This window comes from Chrysochloris asiatica, unplaced genomic scaffold, assembly GCF_000296735.1.
Source record: "Chrysochloris asiatica unplaced genomic scaffold, ChrAsi1.0 scaffold00199, whole genome shotgun sequence".
Classification (NCBI taxonomy): domain Eukaryota; kingdom Metazoa; phylum Chordata; class Mammalia; order Afrosoricida; family Chrysochloridae; genus Chrysochloris; species Chrysochloris asiatica.
In genome coordinates, this window is record NW_006408717.1 from 3,724,602 (window position 1) to 3,748,829 (window position 24,228).

Below are 24,228 nucleotides of genomic sequence, written 5' to 3' on the forward strand. Positions count from 1 at the left end.
TTTATATATATATATTTCATATCTGATTATGTATTTTTTCCATGTGCTCTCATTTCTTCGGAGAAAATAATACAAGTCATTAAAATGAGTATTAATTACCTGGTAGAACAAAACTGCTATTCTGGGACTTTGTTCCAATTATAAATAAATTATGTTCATGTATCTTTGCAGTGAAGCATATCATATCATTTATTTGTAAGTGAATGACATATATTCTTTTAAGGAGCCCTGATAGCATAGTGGATTTTGAGCTGGACTGCTAACCTCAAAGTCAGCAGTTCAAATCTGCCAGTTGCTTCTCAGAAGAAAGATGAAGCTTTTGTTCCCCTAAAGATTTATTGCCTTGGAAACCCTATACAGGGTTGCTTTGTGTCAGAACTAACTCAATGGCACACATCGACCATAATTTATTTGGTTAAGTGTTCTAGGTATAGATACAAAATATAACTGTTCACCTGCTGAGCAAAAAAGTTGGGTTATAAAATTTTTGATAATGCATACTTTGAGCCAACTCAATTTGTAACTTATGAACTCTTCCTTCTTTCTATATATTGCTATATGAATTTCAAACATGAGTTTTAATGAATTTCTTTATTCACACAATAATTTGAAGCTCAAATTGTATATGGAAAGTCATATTAAAGAAAAACCGACAGAATACAATATCAGTTTCCATAGTATAGCATGTAAGTATCAAGAATAAGAATTTTATAAGGAAAGGGACTTTTGACAATCACAACTCACTGGTATTCCCACCAATGGTGAGACTTTCAGCTCCTTCTTAAACAGAGACAAAGATATCAGTTTGCCCCTGTATTAGGTGGTTTTTACTTATTAGAATGGCCTTCTATTAAGCCAGTATCAGGTTTTCTTGCAACTATCTCTGAGCAGTTTCTACTGGAGGAAACCTTAATTGGTCTTTCTACATAAAAGCCTTGAACACGTTTTTAGATACCTAAGGAGAAGTATCATGTTCCTACTGATTCTTATTTTACTTGAGCTACACACTCCCAGTTTCGTTAGCCCCCTGGGATCTAATTTCTTGCCCGTGGTGTAATCATTCTTATAATCAAATCTATACGGTGCTTTGAAACTTGTCACACATGTTGCTGAAATTGAAAAGTACAATGTTCACAGCATCTGATGTGCATGTCTAACAGTGTTGCCTGTTCAAAGAGGGAATGAGGATAATAACTTGACAACCTAGTGAACCCATGCTGATTCTTACATATCACTAATTGCTTGTCCCACTGGTCAACAATCTTCCATTTAATAACCTATCCAAAATCAGACCCTAGTGCAATGTCAGCTTACAACTGGCTTGTAGATGTGCAGCTATTTTCACTCCCTTTCACTTGGCAGAACTACATTGTCTTATTCCTAACTTCCTAGCTCTTCTTTTCTTCAGAGTTCCACAAAGACTGAGGACAGTGGTTTTCTATTGCATCCTCCTCAAATTCTCTTAGCCTGTTCCTTGTCTAGGTCAGAAGGATGTTGACTTAGCTATAGTGATGTGATGGTTTTAACATTAGCTAATATTTCTCCTTTCAACAGGTACTCAATTCTCTTTCCTTACGTGTGGGCAGGATGTAGTGATTTCTTGCTAAAAAAACAATATATTACAGAAATGATATGTGACTTTTGAGAGTCGATCATAAAAGGCTTTAAGGCTTCTTTCTTACTTACTTCTAAATCACTTGATCTAAGGGAAGAAAGCCAGCTGCCATATTGTGAGCATACTCAAGCAATCTCATAGTTAAATTCACATAGTGAGGTACTGAGGTATCCTGCCAAGAGAGAGCCAGAAACTGAGGCCAACAACCTTGTGAGCGAGTCATCTTGGCAACAGACCAGCAACACCCCAGTCGAGTCTTAAGATGACTGCAGTTCTAGCTGATGTCTGATTGCAAGCTAGTGCTTTCTTTTCTCAACTTAATCTATTGTGGACTTCAGTTTTCTTTTCAGATCATCCTCATCAAGACAGACATTAAAGACATGCACAGAGTGGAACAGTTTCCTTTACTCTCTCGCCTCTTAACTTCTGTCCCCTCATTGACCTCCCATCCCCCATATCAAGCTGTAAGGCTATCTTGAGTTTTATTTTCTTACTTAAAAATTGCTATTAGCATTTTCTTCCCACAAATTTCCACTCATGCTGACTTCTACTGGTCTTGAAATTAATTTTTATGCAGAGGTGGCACTAAAGCTCTTTTTGTTTACAGATTTTTATCTTTCTACAGGCCTCTTAGTGTGGCACTGTAGGTTAATGCGCCAGACTGTAAAGCCGTTTCAAGTGCAAGGTTGGCAGTTCATGCTCACCAGCTACTCCTTGGAAATCCTATACAGGGTCGCTGTGGGTTGGAATTGACTTGACGGCACTTAACAACAACAACACAGCCCTCTTAAAATTTGAGGCCTTTGAATAACCATTGTGATATCTCTGTCATCAGGATCTAGTAAATCAATAGTTAAAATTGTATTTCTAAGATTTTTAAAAAGCTCTCTTAGACAGTCTTCCTTTTGACATCTGTGGGACCAAATGACTATCCTGAAAAACAAGTAGAGAATGATCTCTACACTAACAATTTTATAAGCTCATGACATTTCTGAAAGCATCCCGAGAATACTTTTGATGGCCAAATACTTAAAAAAAATGAAAACTCATGTAACAATTCAGAATTATGGATAATTAATCTTTAAAGCTCAATAATTTCAGACACGCAAGAGAAATAATTCTTGCTAGTTAATTTTTAATTAGCAAGTATAGTCCTGGTGTGGCGATGCAGGAGAAGCACTGAGCTGTTAACTGCAAGGTTGGCAGTTCAAACCTACCAGCTGCTTCTTGGAAACCCTATAGTAGGTCTATGTGAGCTGGAACCGACTCAACGGCACTTAACAACAACAACAACATGCCATTTAATTATAAGATTTTCTACATATAAAGCAAATCTCAGTAGAAGGGGACTGAAGCTAACATGCTTGTCTATAAGGAAATATTAACAATAAGCTGATATTGTAGTTGCTGTTAAGTGCTGTTGGGTCAGTTCTGTCTCAGAGTAACCTGGTATAGGGTTTATCAGGAGCAACTGGTGGGTTTGAACTGCTGACCTTGTGGTTCGCAGTCCAGTGCTGATCCTACAGCACCACATCATGAAAAGTGATGATTAGCTTTAAATAAATTGCAGTGACCTTGGTTTACAGGCTCAGCCTTTTCTGAGTTGTGCTGATTCCATTCCAACTCCTGGCAGCTCTAGTTCTGTTTTCCTGTAAGTCATAATGTGTGGAAGAGGTGCTTGTTCATTTGGGAGCCAAGGAAGGCATGTCTTTCTTCACACCTCTTCCATGGCCTCGGGTTAGGATGGGAGAAGAGTGGTAATGCACTATAATGAAAGGGGTTAGCTTTCCACCCTAAGTCCAGAGTGTGCTAATGTCTTTTCCTTCTTTATTCTTGTCAAATGGTGTAAAGGTTGCTTTCAGAGTCTATATTTTTCCTGGAAATAGTGTAATTGTAATGGCCACTCTAGCTCCAGCCACTTTGGGCAGAAATCGTCACTGAAATTTCCTTGTTACCTACTTGAACCTACGCTGTACAAGTTACCTGGTTTTTCAGAGAAGTAATTTCCCTTAATAATGATTATACAGAAATGGGGAGGTTAGTGATAAAAAAACAAAAGAACAATAACAATCCAAAAAAACACATTTTCTTACTTGTTTCAAAATAAGGAAACATTCATATTGTATAATTCCAATATACAACAATCCAGAAATATCCAGAATAGGCAAGTTCACAGAGAGAAAGTATATTAGTGGTTGCCAGGGGCTAGGAGAAGGAGGGAATAGCAGATAAATGACTATTCAAAAATGATGGCATCATTTGAATGCTAGCCTATGACAATGCTGGGAAGGATTTCTAAGTTTAGAAAGTCTAAAGATATAATTAGGCACATTAGAAACAAATGTGTGGTCTCAAAAAGTGTCACGATTTACTAATGCTACAAAACACAGGGAAATTAGTCCAAATGCTTGAGATTGACACACACACACACACACAAATGGAATGTGTCTGTATCTTAATACTGGAGTCCAGGTGTGGCTCTGCGGGTTAATGTGCTGGACTACAAGGTTGGTTTGAACTGCAAGGTCAGTGACTCCTCGGAAACCCTATACAAAGTTGCTATGGGTTGGAATCAACTCGACAGCAATTAACAGCAACATATCTTAATACAGATCCAGAAACATATACATTTATAAACATACCTTAACTAGAATCTTCCTTATTTAATATCTAAGCATTCAGATCCCTCATATGGCATATCTTCTGCTGGGAGAACTCAAGCTTTATAAAGCAATCGTCATCAAGGTCATTGTCTCATCTATATCTAGAGTCCCTCTCTGTCAATCTGTATATTACAAAACTTCTAAAGCCTCTCTTGAAACTCACCTCCAGCAAGTCCCCTGGTTATTGGTCCCTCTGCTCATATCACAGAGAACAGGGTTGCTTGCTTACACTTGATGTTGCTTTGTATTTTCCTGTCTTCTTAATTCCATCTCACCTTTAAAAATATGTGAATTGCATTCCTTCTACTCTATTTCAAGCTCCGGATAGCAGGAACCTTAACAGTTAACTTCTTTTGACCCTCTATAGCATTTTTGAGTTGTACATTGATCTTTGTGAAATATCAAAATGAAATAATATGCATTTAAAAGTTTTTCAGGGTGCTGCTGCAACAAAGGTTTTAAGTTGCTATTTACCACCAGCTAGCCCCTTAAAACAAATCAATTTGTTTAAAAACTTTTGGAAAAAGTTCCTTCTCATGTTAGAATTTAAAAAAGGAAAAACACAAAACTACTTTGTTGATGTCACTCTTCTTGGACACTTCCATAGAAGTATATAGGTCCATCCACTTTATCCAATGTAGGAACTTAATTAGTTCAGTGAGTGCTTCTAAATCATATTTTACAGTTATAGGTGAAAAGTACTCTTCCTTTAAAAATACAGTATGTAGTGCCATGAAGAAAATCCCAAAGCAAAGATCACTCTCTGGATTGGTCTTGGTTGCAGTTTGAACAGAACTGAACTGACCCTCACTCAGCCTTTGGCCCCACCAGCAGTCAGCTGAGCCGGATGGGAACATCAACTCCTGGTTCTGTGAAATTCACTCTGTGGCAATGGCAATGGCAATAAGGAGGACATTATGTGAGCCAAACCTGTTTCCAATTTATGATCATTTAACTTTCCTTTAGGAGTCCTACAGACAGAGATTCATAAAACCAACTAGATCAGCTGTCAAGAAGTGTCACTCCACTGTCTCTTGCTATTGCTGTGAATTAGAGCACAAGGCATAAAGATGGTGCCAGGCAGACTCTGAGAGCCTTCCAATCAGTGACAGGTTGGAAGGCAGATGTGACTTGAACCTGCATTGAGTTGAGAGAGGCAAAGCTTACTCCTGACTGTGCTGTTGATTCTGTCTCCACCTGGGAGCTAAGGTTGAACTTTGTGTGTTAAGATCTTCAAGTGTGGTTAATTCTATGTTCCTTGACCACTGCACAGAGACATTATGACAATAAAGAAGAAAACAAATATGGGGAGATAAGAGCTGTTGGGAGAAAAGTCTCCCAGAGTGTACCAACTTATCCATATGGTAACTTCCCTTCTCTTCTTGATGTACTGACAACATTGGGTCTTATCAACAGGTCAACCTTGTGTTTGGAACAGATAGCAGGCATATAGGAGCTTCTGTTGTGGTGTGATGAAATTATTCTTAAAAGAACTAACTTTAAGGCAAAAGTGAAGTACAGAACAAAGGGTGAAAATGAGTTTCTTCTTAATACTTGGGAAACTATACAAAGAAGTGTCTATTTTGGTACTAATGGGATTTGTAAGTAATGTAAACAATAAAAGGGCTGGTGTGCAAAATTATGCATATGCATAATTTTGTGTTATATTAGTCACTCATCGGGAATAAGTATATATATAAGTCAAAAGGGAGAAAAAGTAAATATTTCTGGCTCTAGAGATGTCCCAATTCTGATATTTTTAGGAAATAATGTCTCCCTCAGTTAACAATTGAAGTTTGTGTTCAGTTGGAAATGAACCCTTCCGGATACCATAAAAGAAATGAAAGAAGCAATGTTCGCAGCAGCAACTGAGCCACCACCATATGAACTCTGAATCAGTGTGGGCTTCCATATTTTGAGGACAGGTTCTCCACACCTCTATAGTTTCAAAAAAAAAAAAAAGAGAAAGAGAGAGAGGGAGAAAGGTAGAAAAGAAAAACAAAGAACTTTGAAAGGAGTCTCTTTACTGTTTTAAGCTCAGAAACACAAAAATAGATTACTTAATTAGGAACTTGGGAAATGAAGTGTAAGAAAATGCAAAGGGGGAATTAAAAAAGCATCTGCTTTCCATAGTCATTTCAACTTCTATTTTGCAGGATTTATACTTTAAAGAGACTTATCAGGAAGAAAGGGGGTGGCGCCTTCTCCAGCTCAAGCACAAGATGCTGATAGGTAGACAAGTTAAGCGAGTCAGATACCTGGTCGAGTAGTCAGTCCTCGGTCGGCAGCAGGGCGGGCGTCAACAGGCTCAACTGGGCACAGGAAGCAAGATGCACAGAAAGCAAACAAGACAAATCAAGACGGTAAGTTATGGCTCTGGAACACAGAGCAAAGAAAAGCAAGTGCAATCAACAAGTTATAAAAAAAAGAGCAGCTGGAAAAGAACCACAGTGAGTTAATCCCAAACATAAAGGAATGGGAGGGGTACCACTTCAAAAGGTTTATCGGCCATTGATGTGTCAATCCCACTCCTTAGTTTTCTAATAAAAACAGTCCCCAGGATAGGCATTGACATCAAAGAAGAGGGGTTGGGAATGTGGATTTTCCTCTCAGCTACTTAGAGATAGTTTCTTGGCTTTTGATTAGAAATACAATATCTTACAACCAGTCCAGTGGAAAACCTTTAAAGAGACCTCCTTTTACAACCATACAATCTTATCTTACTTTACAGTTAATTAACTAGGAAAGGACTTGGTTAGACCTCCAGGGGAAATGCAAATAAGAATTTATCGGGAGAGGAAAGCTCCACCACGTAATTTGTCATTGAGTGGATTACATTTGTGACTAGGTCCTGGGTAGAAGTTTCTCCTTTTTTTAAATAAAAAAGATTGGTTTCCATTTGGTAGATGACATACTGTCAAAATGTGTGAAATGTAAACAGTTCCTTCCATTACTTGTTGACTTTAATAATAATTTTTTTCTTTGAGTATATTCTGGGTCTGACCCAAACAAAGTAAGCAGAAATGCAGCATTATAGATGACACAGTAGTGACCAACACTGCTCACCATTATCTGGACTTTTCAAAAGAATACCTTGACCTTACACTGACTGGTCTTTGAAGAAACAAGTGATGGAGAGAGCAACAAAGCATTTAGGGTTGATAAGGAGACAAGGAGCAAATGCAGGCAAGGGAGGGGAAAAAGCCCCTTTGGTAAAGTCTGGACAATGAAAACGTAAGACGGTAAGGAAAAGAGAGCACAGTTGAAGGCCATGTGTGCTCGATGAGATGATGACAGGATCAGCAACTTCCACAAAAATACAGAGAGCTTCCTAATGTACAAAGCGCAAGCAGTCAAAGGTGGGATGATCAGCCCAAATCAATTTTGAATGACACACACTGGCAGGAACAGTGAGGGGAAGAAAGCTGCAGCAAGCCAAGTATTTAAAATATGAGAAGAAATGCAAGTAAACAATGTTCCGGAGAGCATTAAGAAATTGGGATGAAACAAGAGAGAAGCAATGGTAAATGAAGCAGGTCAGTCACAAAAGACACATACTGCATGATCTCACCCATATGAAATACCTAGAATAGGTAACTGTGTAGAGATCAAAGTTCATTAGTGGCTACCAGGGACAGAAGGCAGGGAAAGGGGAAATCACTGATTAGGCAGCATTGAGTTTCTATTTATGGTGATGGAAAATTTAGCAACGGATATTGGCAATGGTTGCACAACATGATTGATGTAACTGATGTTGCTGAATTGTACACGTGAAAAGTGTTAACTTGGCAAGTGTTGCATTATCCATATTTTTCAACAATTAAAAACAAGGGAGGAGAAAAGTGGTTTGGCTCTTTATTGCAGATGCTGGCAGCATGGTGGAGGAGGAAGGAGGGTTGAGGGTGAGCTGTCCTTGTTTCAACCCAGGTTCCAACATTTACAATGTAAGAGACAGAATAAATGATCATTTCTGAGGCTGTACCTTATAAATAAAGTAAGGAAGAAATTAAAATAATTAAAACAATTTATAACAAAAACTTTCAAATACTAAATTGCATTTAATAAATAGCCTAATTGTTGAATATTCTGTACCAACTATTGCTGTGAGAAGCTCCAGTATTTTGTGTATTAGAATAAGACAGATACATAGATACACAATGAAGTAAAGGTTCTCACTCTCTATATATAATTCCTCTTTTTTCCCCATCTGTAATAATATGTAGTGAGTAACTTTATTACTCTTTGCAATTGGAGGTGACTGAAGGATTGTACTTTTTGGAGTCCTGGTGTGTTGCTGTAGGATAAGCAATAGACTGTTAAGTGAAAGGTCTGTGTATCAAACCTATCAGCTGCTCCTTGGAAATCCTATACAGGGTTGCTATGATTTGGAACTGTCTTGATGGTACTTAACAACAACAACAACAACATTGTACTTTCTGAGAATTTCCTGAGTATGAGTTTTCCAAGTGATGCTTCAGTTGCGTAAGAACACAGCAAACCACACTCAAAGAGCAAACAAGGGACAGAGTGGTAATCATAGAAATCAACAGTTACATCATTAGTACAGGCATTCCATTCTACCGGGTTCTGTTAGCTATATTATTAAACTGAAAAACAAAGAAAACAAAAACAAACAAATATACCAGAGAGAAACTTTACTCAGCAAATATATACATGTAATCAATCTTACAAGAACCTGTTGTACCTTTTTAAATGCGTGTGTGTATGTATGCATATATACACATATTATATACAAAGAGACAGACAATGGGCCACAAAGACACTGTACTCTAGTAGTAACTGATTCGATGTTGATCTTGTAGTGGTTACCTCAGATAGTAATGAGAAATACAACACAGACTGCTCCTGTTGACACATATGCTTCCATCAGATACTATTATCATGACCCATGAGAACAACTGTCCTTTAACATTACCTTCATTTTGTTTCAGCCACTTAGATTTTGTGGATCTGAAATACATAGAATTAAAATTCCTCACAGCCAACTGCAGCTGTTTAAGAGGCTATAATATTGTGAGAACTTTGTTAATTTTTTAAAATGTCATTAAAAGACTGCCTGAATATATAACTTGCCTTCTAGATTCAACCAATTTTTCTTAAGAAAAATAACATGATTTTAGTGTTTGAAATTTCTGGTGGTAAGGATTGCATGAACAATGAAATGAAAGCCTTTTGAGAATTTTAGGTATTTTAAATAGCTTTATGTGTGAAATGAGAAATAAACAAAAAACAAGATCCTGGGGGAAAGGCCTAGGGAAGTGAAGAAAAGGTGAAATTTTATATACATACTTTTATGAGAACCAACTCCATGGGACACAACTACCACACCACATATATGGTGTGGTATATTTATATATGAAGGATACATTTGGGAGTGTGGTGACTCTGTAGGATAAGCACTGGACTGCAAACCACTAAGCCACTCTGTTGGGAGAAAGATGAGGCTTTCGATTCTCCCAACTATTTACAGCTTCAGAAACCCTATTAGGGATTGTTATGAGTTAGAACCAACTCAATGGCACTTAACAACAAGAAGGATACATTACTTGGGCCAACTGAATGAATCTTCTTGCCACAGGCTGATTATGTATTTCTGATAGGATACTGGTTTCATTTTTTTAAAAAAAGCTACCAGTGTATAATATCTTTGTTGCTACGATATTGAATAGATTTCAGTGGAGCTTCCAGATTAAGACCAACAAGGAACAAAAATCAAGCAATGAAAAACTTAATGGATCAAAATAGCCTGATCTGCAGCTGATCATGGGCACAATGCAGGACTAGGCAGCATTTTGCTCTGCTGTTCACGGGGTGACCATGAGTTGGGATGCACTAAAGAGCAGCTAACAGCAAGAATAGCAGACACATTGCTAAGAGATTACCATGCAGTCTCATTTAATGCTCAAATGATATTGTTGAGTTAGGCACTAATGCCAATTTTGTTTTACAGATTAAGAAGCAGCCAGAGAAGCTAAGTAACTTGCCCGTGATCTGCCAGTAGAGCTGGGATTAAAACTCAAGATTCATGGCATTCGGGAATGTGGAGGAATGGGAGATGTTTTTGGTCATTGTTATGACTAGGAGAAAGGAGGTTCCCATTGGGTTTTAGTGCCTGGGGACCAATTATTGTGGTTGTTAGGTGCCGTCGAGTCAGTTCTGACCCATAGAGAGCCTATGTATAACAGAACAAAACACTGTTTGGTCCTGTGCCATCCTCGCAGTTAATTGTTTATGATTATGTGAGTCTGGAACCTAACACAGCTGTATAGAGAAATACAAAGCATTTTTACAGTTTTTAATATAAACTGATTTTTCTAGGAAACACTGGACTGCTAACTTACAGGGTAGCAGTTCAAATCCATTAGCCGTTCCTTAGAACTCCTATACAGAGTCGCTATGAGTCAGAACTGATTTGATGGCATTTAACAACTACAGCAACAATAATATCACTGGATAAATGGAGACAAGAATGGATTATTCAGAGCTTAAAAGAGGTGTTCACTATTTTTAAAAATCTTATTACTAAAACTGCTCATAGAATCGGAATCATCTAAACAGCCCCCTGTTTTGTTGCATCTGCATCTGTGTCATCCATAGAGGGACAGACACCTGACTATACCACTGTTTTCACGACTAGTTGGATCCGAGCACTTACATATTCTAACATAAATTATAAATTATGTCCAATATATTGATTTCTCCTTCCAAACTTTTTTGGTCAATTTTATTTAAAGTTTATTAAAGAGACTTTAAAGATATGTTACAAAATGGGTATTGGTTCTGACAGTGTTATGGACCACAACTCAAGAACCTGATGTCTTAAGTACTATTGTCTCCCAACACTTTTATGTGAGACTTTGCTGTTTATCAACCACAGATCTTTATTTAACAAGAATAGTACCAGCTCTTTGTATGAAGTCAAGGACCAGATGGGCATTTTGGCAATAGAATTCTTGTCCAAGGGTTAATATAACAATGTGTGCTGTTAGGAATCTGAACCTAGTAGTCATATGCAGTTTATTCTCAGAGCCCACTTTTGAGTAGACTTCATTGCTCTACAGTATCTCCAAATTGTTTTGCTATTGGCCTTTACTTTGGAAAAATCCATTGTAGTTAATCCAGTCTTTTTTTTTTGGTAAGAGAGAAAAAAATGCATACATTTTACTAATGCCTCTTAACTTGACTGAGATTTCACTGTTTTGTCATTTAATTTTGGGGAATTGTAACATGCTCAGCTGCTAACTGAAAGGTCTGGCAATCTACTGCTCAAGAAATCAACTACTGAAAACCCTGTCGGAGCGCAGTTCTACTCTGTCATACATGGGGTTGTCATGACTTGGAGGTGACTTGATTGCAACTCGTCTAGGTAATTATGTTTCAGGGACAAGAAAATAGTGTTTATATTGAGGACAGCATTCAGGATTAGAAGGGTAAAATGTCAAACTTCTGGATTTCAGGAAACTGCTTTTGTGTGATAGTTCCTTTCTGTATTTCTACTTAAAAGAAACAGTCAATATGGCTCCAGTGCTTTATTTTCCTTAAAATAAATCGGTTTCGCCACTATTAAAAATAACTATACAAATAGCATGTCAATAGATTGCATATAATTTTAATAGAGATCAGATGTAATATTTATATATGAATACATGCTGCAGGTTAATACGCTGGACTGCAAGGTCAGTTTGAACCACAAGGTCTGGTGGTTGAAGCACACCAGCCAGTCCTTGGAAACCCCATACAGGGTTTTTATGAGTCAGAACCAACTTGACAGCACTTAACAACACATAAATCCAAGATAAAATACTTGGAGCATATAATGGCAGATTTATTTATTTAACTGTTTTATAATACCAGTGTGGTGAAGTTCAATTTATCTCATTAAAGTCACCAAGAAAATATGCAGGCTGATATTTCACAAAAGCATTTAAGCTAACAATAGTGTGAGAAAGTAAAGGGAAATCTGGAATTCAGGAAATGAAATTCCTTCTATGATTATACGAAATGTGATATGGTTCTATATTGTGCTATGTGGCACCAAACTCATTAGAGTCTACTGAATTCACTAAATGTATCAAATTGGTTTCCAGAAAAGTTAATACTGACAAGGGCCTTGCCTGTCTTTTATTTCCTTAGTCTCTGCACACAGATTCACAGCATTTAAAGGGAATATCAAATGTTACAACCACACACAGACATTTCTCTAAATTAGTCTCACTCTGGTTTTTGGCCACTAAATCCTTTTCCATCCACTTTAATTTCCATCAATTTTAATAGCTTCTATTATTTCTGCATTTTCATGAAAAGGATTTAGGGAGGCTGAAATATATTTTATCCTCATTCCAAATTTAGGCACTATAGGAACATCTGAAAGACAAGTGAAAATGTCTTAAATTTTTAGAAATTGATAGGAAATATAGATTACAATTTAGAATCATGTTGTAGGTAAGTATGCTTTCTAAGGCAGAAGTAATTTTTAATTTTTTCACAAATAGTTGAGACTCAGACATAAAAGACAAACATTGAGCATAGAATCTGGCATAAAGGGCATTTGTTGTTGTTAAGTGCTGTTGAGCAGGTTCTGACCCATAGTTACCCTGTATAACGTTTACAAGGAGCAGCTGGTGAGTTTGAACCGCTGAACTTGCGGTTCAAAACTGACCTTTTGGTCCAGTGCTTACCCTACACCGTCACACCAGTACTCTATAAAGGGCTTTAAGGGAGCTAATTTCTACAAAAAAAAGGTTCGTTAGGGTTCAGAGATGATGTTTATTTCCTGCGCAATTAAACATGCTTTCTAAAGGCAAAATCCTAGTGTGTACTCACTTTACATAAATGAGATAAGATATCCCCCCCAAAAAAAAAATTTTTATTAAAGATGAATATGAGGATTTTCAGTGGTCAAAACCGGCACCCTACGAAACTACCAGCCATTCCATGGGAGAAAGATGAGGCTTTCTGCTCCCGTAAAGATTTACAGCCTCGGAAACCCTGCACAGGGTCTCTATGAGTCGGAACAGACTCAACGGTACTTAACAACAACAGTAATAATACAAGCCCTGGTGTAGCGCTGTATAATAAAGCTCTGAACTGGTAAATGAGAGGTTCAAACTCACCAGCTGCTCTCGGAAACCCTATGCAAGGTTGATATGTGTCCGAACCGAATCGACAACATACAACAACAACAAGAAGTAATAATACAAATTAACAAGAAATTATTCAAGTCTTTCGGTAGCTAAATAGATGTAAAATATTTTCCTCTATGTAAGAATTATTCTTGTAAATGGGTCTTTACTTTATAAGTCATATTGGTACTTGAAAAAGATGGTGTGACTATAAGGTGCTCTTTTTCAAAGTAAGCAAACCAATTTGGGGTGATTATTGCTATTAGGAAAATAGTTTATGTAAAGATTTTCTGCAGTTCTTAAAAGAAAAAAAACAAAAACAAACTTTTAGAGTGCATGTAAATTCTAATACTTGATTTAAATTTAGTCTGGAGTATACTGATTACATTTTGTGAGGTATCTACATAACAAATTTGAAACCACCATCCAAGTGTACTACTTTAAGAACATCACCAGGAAAATCCCATGTGTTCTTGAAAAACATGCCATTCGTATCTAGAAACCAAGTTTTCCAAGGTTTCCATGTGTTTGCAATTTCCTACTTTTGAACAGGTAAAAGTGATATGGAATAGGAAAAAGTAGAAAAACATCTAAAGATGGACCCAAAATAAATATTATTTGAAAGTTCCTGTTAAGAAATTTCTGTGAAGAAAAGATATCCTCCATTGCATACATTTGTAGTGCATGCAGAGAAAATTTTACTTTGAACCAGGTTTAGGAAAAAAGGTTTAGGGCAAGGTGCTTCTTAACTCTGACAGCTACCTTAAACTTAACTTTCTAGCTGTAAAATTGTTGAAATCTTAGGCAAAATGACATTTTATTTGGAAGTGTTCCTTATCTTTGCTTTCAGGTAATTTTATAGTCTGAAATTTAATGTGAGAATAAATAGCCAATGAAGACCATTTAGTGTGAGAATAGATAGCCAGTGAGGATTATTTCAGTGCCTATTTCAATCTCCATTTCTTCAGGCCCCATCAAAACTTCCTTCTCTGCCTGGTAAATTTCCATAATCTTATCAGCATTCTGATGTATATTATGTCTATTTTCTTTGAAGGTAGGCATTCCATGTTACTGTCATATAAACACAAGTTACACATTGCATAAGCGACAAAATGCCTCTCAGCGAGAAAGTATTTTTAAAAATTAATGTAAAACAATCACTAAGCAAGAGCATTAAAAAAAAAAAAATCACACACATATACGAGGGGGTTTCAAAAAGTTTGGGGAAGAATTCCATTATGCTTGAATTCTATTTTTTCCAAGGACGTTTGAAAGCTTCCTCAAATATGTATACAATACAAATTTATGTATATGTATTGTATATATGGAGTCCTGGTGTGGCGCTGTGGACTAATGCACGGGACTGCAAAGCCATTTGAACTGCAAGGTTGGTGGTTCAAGCTCACCAGCCACTCCTCCTTCAGAGGAAATCCTATACAGGGTCGATATGGGTTGGAACTGACTTGCTGCCACTTAACAACAACAACAACAACAATAATTGTATATATGTGCATGTGTGTATGTAATTTATAGATAAAGGTAAATAGATATATATGCTTAATATACTAAAATGCTCTTCTTCTCTCCTGAGACTCTTACCTTCATTTTCTGTATTGGCTGGCACAGAGTCGACCCCAAAAGGATGCCAGGGCTGGAGATCATCTAGGCTAAACTCTCCGTTCACAGGAAGAAGTTCCACAGTGGTTTTTGTTTCAGTCAAAGATGGCATGAGAGCATCATTTCCATAACTGATTCTTGGTTCACTGATCATATTGGCCAAGACATCATCCGAGTAGTTTTGCTCTTTCTGAAGCAGCTCATCTACATAAAAAACAAACAAAAAAACCCCAAAACCATCTTTTTGGTGATTGACAACAACAATCGCAAAAGCAGCAGCAGAAACTACCATTAACTGTTTTAAACTGCTTTGTGTGCTTGATTTCATTTAGAGTTATCACTTGGGTACGACTATCATTTCCATCTTAAACAGAAAGAGCTGCCGTGGAGTTAATTCTGACTCATGGGGACCCACATGTGTTTCAGAGTACAACTGTTATCCGTATGGTTTCCAATGGCTTATTTTTCAGAGGATCACCAACGCCTTTATCCTGAGGCACTTCTAAGGTAGATTTGAACATGCAGCCTTTGGATTAACAGCTGAGCTCATTAACTGCTTGCATGACCCATTTAAAGATGTAGTCAAGTAAAAATCCCCAAATTATAAAATTTTTTATCACTATGCATTTTTTACTAGGAAAAAAAAGTTTAGACAATCAAATGATATCAACTATGATACTGCTTTCAAAACTGACCCTGGGGTATCAAAACATTTGTATTTGAATATTATGCTGTCAAAGATTGACTAAACTACTCTGTGTTCTCATGTCAATTACATATGTGCTATAACCAATAAAATTTGATTAATCAGAACATTTCATTTTCCAATCATACTGTCAAGTTTGCTATAGTATGTATTTCAAACCAATTTCAGGTTAGTATTAATACCATAGAAAATGAAATTCACGACTTAAATTTGATTTATAATATTGTACTATCCTTCAAATCGTCTTTTAAATGGACAGAAAATACAGCAAAATTAAAATTCTGATCAAATATGCCCACTAAAATAATTTGATAGAAAAGCATTAAAGCATGCAATGAATATCCTTCTAAGGAGTCAATTTTATTACAAGATATTATTTTAAATGATAGAATCCCAAGCAAATCAGTCTTTTTGAAGTCTAATTTGAGTTATAATATATATCTATTCTCCACAGATCCAATCTAAAATTTAGTATTTGATGCTTGCAATGACCTTTTCCATAGAGATAAAAGACACCCATTAGGTTTCTTCCAACTTTTTCATGTCTTAGAGAGTCATGAGTAACGGCTGATAACTTAGCCAATGTCTGAATTAATAAATTAAATGGGTATTTCTTTTATATAAATCTTATACTTGTGACTGTCAAGCATTTATACTAGACTACAAAAAAGCATATTCTGGAATGATAATTATGTGTGCCTATAGCGTAGTGGTTACGAATCGTGCTGCTAACCTCAGGGTCAGCAGTTCGAAACTACCAGCTGTTCCGCGGAAGAAAGATGAGGCATTCTGCTCCTGTAAAGATTTACAGCCTCGGAAGCCCTGTATGGGGTTGCTATGAGTCGGAGTCGATTCCACAGCACATAACAACAACAATACCTTTATCTACTTCTGGTAGTGTAGTGGTTACAAATCAGGCTTCTAATCTTAAGGTTCGCAGTTCGAAACTACCAGCCGTTCCAAGGGAGAAAGATGAGGCTTTCTGCTCCCGTAAAGACTTACAGCCTCAGAAACCCTGTGCAGGGTCACTATGAGTCGGAACCGACTCCATGGTACTTAACAACAACAACATCAATACCTTTATCTTGGAGAGGGACTAAGCTTCATCAGTGCTGTCAGCTATTGGTCCCACTTGTGGCCAGGTTGTTCTTGGTTTCCTTGTGGTCTTTATCATCACTTATCCTTCTCTATCTGGAATTTTTTCTCTTGCATCCCATATGCAGTACTGAACATTTTCCCCCTTGCCTTTCTGATTAGCTCACTTACTTCTTTTCCCTTTTGATTTGTTCCTATGATTTTTTCCTCTTTGTATCTCTTTGCATTTTCTACTATAGTACTTTGCTTTGGAAAATCCCATTCACTTTTGAAGTTCCAAGGATCAACTATCTTTAGATGGACCTGAAATCTATTTCTCTAGCTTTAACTGCTCCCTCTGGCTCTGTTTGCTTTTAGGCGCCATCGAGTTGGTTCTGACTCATAGCCACCTTATGGACAACAGAACAAAACACTGCCCATTCCTGCTCCATCCTCACAATTGCTACCCATTGGGTCAACCCATGTTGTTGGGGGTCTTTTTCGCTGACCCTCTACTTTACCTAGCATGATGTGTTTTTCCAGGGACTAGTCCCTACTGACAAAATGTCTAAAGTAGGTGAGGTCAAGTTTCACCATCCTGGTGTCCAAGGAGTAATCTGGCTGTACTTCTTCCAATAAAGAAGTGTTTGCTCTTCTAACAACTTTCAGTATTCTTCCCTAACACCATCACTCAAATGCATCAATTCTTCTACTTTCTTATTTATTGTCCTACTTTCACTTGCAAATAAGGAGACTGAAAACACCATGGTATTATGGGTTGGGTGAGATGGACCTTAGTCCTCAAAGTGACATCTTTGCCTTTTAACACTTTAAAGAGGTCTTTTGCAGGTCGCTGGCTCCCGTTCACATATTTCCAACAGCTTGCTAGATATACAGATTGTTCTCACTGACATAGCCACCTTGATCTACACAATCAGCATGTGCAGAATTGCATTCAATGCCCTTGTTTTTCTTTTTCTAATCACAGCAATGTTCTCCCAGTCTTGAAACTTTCAGCACCATCCAAAGAATGACAACTTCTTTTTAATTCAGCTTCTGAATTCTCACATCCAAATATCTTGCTTCCCTTTCCCACTACCACTAGCTTCATTTGGCTGTATAAATACTTTATTGCCTGAATCATTGTGATTAAATTGTTAAGTGTAGTTGAGTTGGTGGCTGGTTGGTTTGAACCTCTGACTTCTCGGTGAACAGTCCAATGCTTATCTTACAGTGTCACACCAGCATTCCCTAATAATTGTGATAGTCCCCTCCTCTTTCTTCCTGCATCAGTCTCTTCCTATTCTTTTATCCCCATTCTGTTCTCCAGATACATTTCAGATGCTGAGACTGAATTGATGGCTTCTCCCCATTTCAGTGGTTTCTCATTTTCTACTGAATTAAACCCAAAGTCCTTTACCAGATGCTGAAAGCCTTCCATGATCTGGGCTGACTCATCTTTCTACCCATGAGGTCAACAGCTCCTTGCTTTGTGTGTGTGTGTGTGTGTGTGTGTGTGTGTGTATGTATGTCATACTCTTAGACTGAGCAATTTGGGTAATCTTCACATGGCATTGTGCATTCCCTTCATTATATCTTTATTTTCTGTTTTCATTACCTGGGATGTCCCTCTCCCATCTCTGCTTATAAATTATATGAACTCTTTAAAAGTCTGCCAAAGTTACCACTTCCTTATGATTCTCCTCTCCCAACAGCTTTATGAAGTAGCCAGCATTACTCTTTGTTATTGTTGCTTTTAATTACTGTTGGATTGACCTTCCAACTTAAGATGACCCCATGCACAACAGAAATAAATGCTTCCCTATGCAAAAAAGACCCATGATTGGTTGTGGATTGTATTGTGATCTACAAGGTTTTCATTAGTTAATTTTATAAAGTAGATTGCTAATTTGTCTTAGTATTCGCACAAGATAGGAAGGTGCTTCTGGGACAGATGGACACATGGCCAGTTAGCATCAGTGCTGAAATTCAAGTACCAGGCTGCAGAAGCTAACCAACCTCCATGTACTTAAACCCTATGAATTCAGCCACACATATAGCTCTAGAAGAGGTGACTCACTTTTAGAGTCATTATGCGCTTGCTCACTTACAGAGTAGATTAAATGTAGAATCACACATTATAAACATAACTTAATTCTAATATTCATCAGTATCATCCCCACACAAAATTCATAAGTTTTACTCAGTTAAAATCTGACATAATTACTACTTGTCCCATGGAAAGGCTATTATTATTATTTTTTCTCCAAATAGGCACTTTCCAGGCATGGAAAAATGGAGGAGGTCTGATACCATCTCAGATCTTGGCAGTAAAAAGGTTGTTGTTAAGTGTCATTGAACTGATTTTGAGTAGGGTTTCTCAGGAGCAGATGTTGGGTTTGAACCGCTGACCTCATGGTTCGCAGCCCAGTGTTGATCCTATAGTGCCACATAGAATAGGGAAATCTTCCATCCATCTTGAGACAATTTTGGTTGAGGTAAATCATGTGAACTTTTTCTGTTTCATCTTTTATATTATTGGTAGGAAATTTCCTCCCAATGGCCACCAGAATAGTGAGTCCCATGGTGTTATAAAAACTCAAATGAATGAGTTTTTATAACAATAAAATAATCATTTGCAGAAAACGAAGAGATTAGAATAAAAACACTGAAAAAATTTAGCATTCTTTCCAGAATTAAAAGCACTTTTTTTTGAGGGGGAGGGTACAAAATAGCAGACATCATGTTCTAATGTCAGTTTAACATAGGAGACTTAGAAATCATCACCTCTTGCTATCTGACTTTAAACAATGAAGTCAGAGTGTGGTCTTAAGGGAAAAACAAGGAGGGTAGAAATGATGGATTGCCATTAGTGAGAGGAAGATTCAATTTTGTGATCGTAAAATATCTAAGGCAGCCAGTCACCTCTTGACATTATTAAGGGTTCAGGATTTTACCAATGGCGAACATAACTGTCACTGTACAGTTCAGCATGTGGGAATAAACCTAGTGCCAAATGTGATTAGATCATCTCTAAATCTGACTAGATTTTACTTTTGACTTCTGTGCTGAAACTAATCATATAGAAACCACGCTCATGGTCTTGATGGATTATCCTTTTATCTGAATTAATTTAATATTTTATACAAGGCTTTGATAGTCTATATTGGGGATTTCCAAAGCTTGTAAGCATCTACACTTGCCAACTGCCCTATTAAACTGAAAGACTAGATTTATTTCTCAAGACTTTATTTATTTACTTTTTTTTAAAAAAAGCTATTTGTTATTATTCAAAATTGCAACAGTTACCTCTGGGGGCAAATATCTTCTTTTATAATATTTGGGCAATTAAAAGTTAAAAGCAGAAATACTTAACTGAATTGAATAATGCTAAAATTTAACCTACAGTTTAAGCAATAACAAAAATTGATATTTAGCTTCAAACATTAAACACACATTGAACACTATCACCTTGCCCTTTTAAAAATGCTTTAGGAGGCAGATTAGACATGTAAAAATTTTTAAGTCTGTGACCTTTCAAAAGCATATATTCACGCTTGTCTTCTGAGTTGCTTCTGGATGGATTCAAAATATTAACTTTTCAACTAGTAGTCAAGCGCTTAACTGTTCATGCCATTCAGAGACTCTTATATTAGACATATTGATAGTAAATATAAAGAAAACAAAGCAAAAGGAAAATGGCAAAACACCCTCTTACCTATCACTGAAAATATTTAAAATATTTTACAGAAAAAAGCATGAAAGAAATACTTAATAATAGTGTTTCAAATGACTAATTTTTTTTCCCCACCTGTGGCAGAAATACAATTCCATAGCAGTTCATTTTGAGAGAAATGGCGTCACAAAAGAACTGTTAAATGGGAAACAGATGGATTCTAGACAATTCACACAATATCCTTCTTTTAATTATTAATTCACTACCCAAACCCTTAAAAACTTAATTACCAATTATTTCTTAATTTTCAAGAGAGTAAAGTTTATAGTTATTAGATCAACCCTCTTTTACATGGTTCAATTCCAATTACTGAACTATCTCTTCCATATGTTAAATATGTTTAGGTGGGAAGGGAAATGTTCTTCCTATAAAGGTGTAATCGTCTGTAAAATGACGCTATTAAGGGTCTGGCTTGAAGGTTGATGAGAACGTGAGGTCTGTCTGCTAGTTTTTATTTTGGCTGGGATCTAGCTTGCATTATTCCCCCACCCTTCAACTCTCCTGTTTTTCAGTTCTTCTGGTCTCTGCAGCCTTTCACCCACATGGAAATTTCCTTTCAATATTGTTTAATGAGATTCTCATATGACCAATTCCTAACTTTTAAACAAATACTTACTTATGCGTCTGCCAAAGTAAACATTAAGCCTTTGCCCAATGTACTCCCAGTAACTGCACAAGGAAATAATTCTCCTCTTCCCCCCAGATCAAGAAACTCCACTGTAAATCAGCTGTCAACCATTCTAGGCATTTTGCCCACTCCAGGACCAGGAGATCAGATTTAATTTTGAAATCACAGTTCTATGCATGTCTGACGTGCTATTCATCATACCATTGTCACACTGCTTATTAGACCTCACCATGACTTCTAAAACATACTAAGCAGCCTTGCAATTTTCATCCATAAAATTAAGGGAGGCCTGACTAGATGGTCTTTGCAATTCCTTCTCTTTCAATCCTGCGACTTATACCCTGCTACTTGGAGGTGGCACTGTGGGCTAAGGCGTCAGACTACAAAGTCCTTTGAATTGCAAGGTCGGTGGTTTAAGCTCACCAGCTGCTCCTTGAAAACCCTATACAGGGTTGCTATGTATCGGAATCGACTTGATGGCACTAAGCAACAAACTTGGAGTTACCACTGAGCAACTCATGGCGACACCCATGTACAACAAAAATGAACTGCGGCCTGCTCCTGCACTCTCTTCATGACCACTGTTCAAGTCTATTATTGTGGCCATTGTGCATTTTGAGTGCCTAGCAACCTATAGGATGTATCAGATGATGTTCTATGGTGATTGTTTGAGCTTTCACTGGCTGTTTCTGCAGGCAGATTGCAAGGCCTTTCTTCCCAATCTGTCTTAGTCTGGAAGCTCTGCTGAAACCTGTCCAGCATGGGTGACCCTGGTGGTATTTCAAATACTAGTGACATAGCTTTCAGCCTCACAACAAAAGGAAAGTCACCACAGAAAGGCAACTTAGTGGAGAAGCTTGTTAAAAATGCCAATTCTCAGGCACCACCCACAAGATTCGGATTCACATTAAAGTCTTAGCAGCCCTGATCTTTATCATTCTGACTATGAATTATAAGACTTGGACCTGATTGGGGTTGAATTCTAGATAAAACAAAAGTAAAAATCAAAACTAAAACCCCAAAACAACACAAAAAATTCTCAAACCATAACAATAAAAGGGTAAAAGATGAATTGGGGCACTAAACAGTATTTTCAGATGAAACCTCACTCCCAAACACCTTCAATTCATCTTTTTAGAGCTCAGAGCATTCTGTTGTTTTGTAGCTCTAATTAATAGTAACATTTCTGTATCAAAAGCCACAGGAAAAGAAGGAATGGTTATTAAATTCCTTCTTCACCAGACCACTTTTCAGGTGGTCAATCACAGACCAGTCAGAACAGGGAAGTCTAGGAAACAGGTCAGTGCTGTTCAGACTGTGAGGAAGAGAATGTACTTAACTATGTAGAAGGTACCAGAGGACTTATTTCATCTCTTCACTGCCCAGCATTGAATAATGCTAACATTTAACCAACAGTTTTAGTGCTCCTTCCAGAACAGAGCAGCTTCTAGGGCAGGGGTGGGGAATGTCCAGCCCGCGGGACATGTAAGGCCCTTGAAACCATTTGGTCTGGTCCTATCAAGGCAACTGCAGTTCCAGTCATTTGTTGTTGTTATTAGGTGCCATCGAGTAGGTACCAACTTATAGCGACCTTATGCCCAGCAGAACGAAACACTATCCGATCCTGGGCCAACCTCACTACTGTTGCCACGTTTGAGTTCAGCGATGCTGCCACTTGGCCAATCCATTTCATTGGGGGTCTTCTTCTTTTTCTCTGACCCTCCACCTTACCAAACATGATATCCTTCTCCAGCGACTGGTTCCTCCTGATAATATGTCCGAAGTATGAGATACGAAGCTTGGCCATCTTGGCCTCTAAGGAGCATTCTGGCTGCACTTCTTCCAATACAGATCTATTGGTTCTTTTGGCAGCCCATGGTACTTTCAATATTCTCCTCCAACACCATAACTCAAAAGCATCAATTCTTCTATGGTCTTCCTTATTCACTGTCCAGCTTTCGCATGCATATGAAGTTATTGAAAATACCATGGCTTGGGTCAGGTGCACCTTAGTTCTCAAGCTGACGTCTTTGCTCTTCAACACTTTAAAAAGGTCTTGTTCAGCAAATTTGCCTAATGCATTATGTTGTTTGATTCCTTGACTGCTGCTTCCGTGAGTGTTGATAGTTGATCCCAAAAGAATGAAGTCCTTGACATTAGGGGTGAGTTAATTAAATGTTTGACCAAATACAGCAGGCTAATTTTTAAGTTGATAATTTTGTATGGCTCAAGGATGATGTTATAAATATCCAAATGGCCCTTGGCGGTAAAAAGCCCTCCTGCCCTAAATTTACCTTTAAGCATGGACATCCTCATTTACCTAGAGTTCTATGGAACATAACATGTTTGGGATACTAATTATGGGGTAAAAACCCCAGTATTTTAAAAATGATTTCTGTACATGGGAGGGAAGGTTTGATGAACAAATTGTGATACAACTGTGCCCCTTTATTGCACTAAATCAATTGTACTAGTGACACTTTCCATTTGCTGTCTTTTGCTATCCCCATCAGCTCATTTGATACCCACAATAATACTTACAGTGAGATTTGCCATCCTCTTTGATAGTTGAGCAAACTGACATCCATTCTGAGAAGTGTATTTGCACTTAGCAAGTGGTAGCACTGGGATCTGAATGCAGGTATCCTGATATCTAGCACAACCTTGTCATTAGTCAATGAAAATCTGTATGTTAACTTTGATAACTGTATTAGAAGAGTATTAACCTTACTAAAAGTGTAAGCATCCCGTGATAATGTTTTACTCATATTGTTTTTGATGAATTTAGAAAGAGGTGGATTCAATAGTGTTTCATTGTTCATGTGAAGAAACTAAGGCAAAGCTTAGTACAATCCCAGGTCACAGGGATTCTTGGTGATATACTTGACTCTTCCCTTTTGACAGTCTATTGTCAATAGCTATTTCTCTCTCTGCAGACCTATCTACCACTTCTTTAGATTTTCATTTTGTCTGGAAGACTGGAATGACTAAGACAGTTAAATAAACCACCACTACCTTTCAACACTGAATGTTTTCAAATTAAAAA

The 24,228-nt window shown here is 37.4% G+C and overlaps 1 protein-coding gene across 8 annotated transcripts in view; it reads right to left on the reverse strand.

The window, feature by feature from the left end:
- The window catches only part of APP (amyloid beta (A4) precursor protein), a 374,547-nt gene that overhangs the window by 30,083 nt on the left and 320,236 nt on the right, over positions 1 to 24,228 (reverse strand). For 5 of the 8 annotated variants that reach the window (XM_006872475.1, XM_006872472.1, XM_006872473.1 and 2 more), the window contains 2 exons: positions 15,021 to 15,242; positions 6,537 to 6,590 (listed from right to left, as the gene is read on the reverse strand). In XM_006872475.1, the coding sequence (XP_006872537.1) occupies positions 6,537 to 6,590; positions 15,021 to 15,242 (276 nt within the window). The remainder of the gene's footprint in view (positions 1 to 6,536; positions 6,591 to 15,020; positions 15,243 to 24,228) is intronic. The other 3 variants (XM_006872474.1, XM_006872471.1, XM_006872469.1) reach the window with 1 other exon arrangement.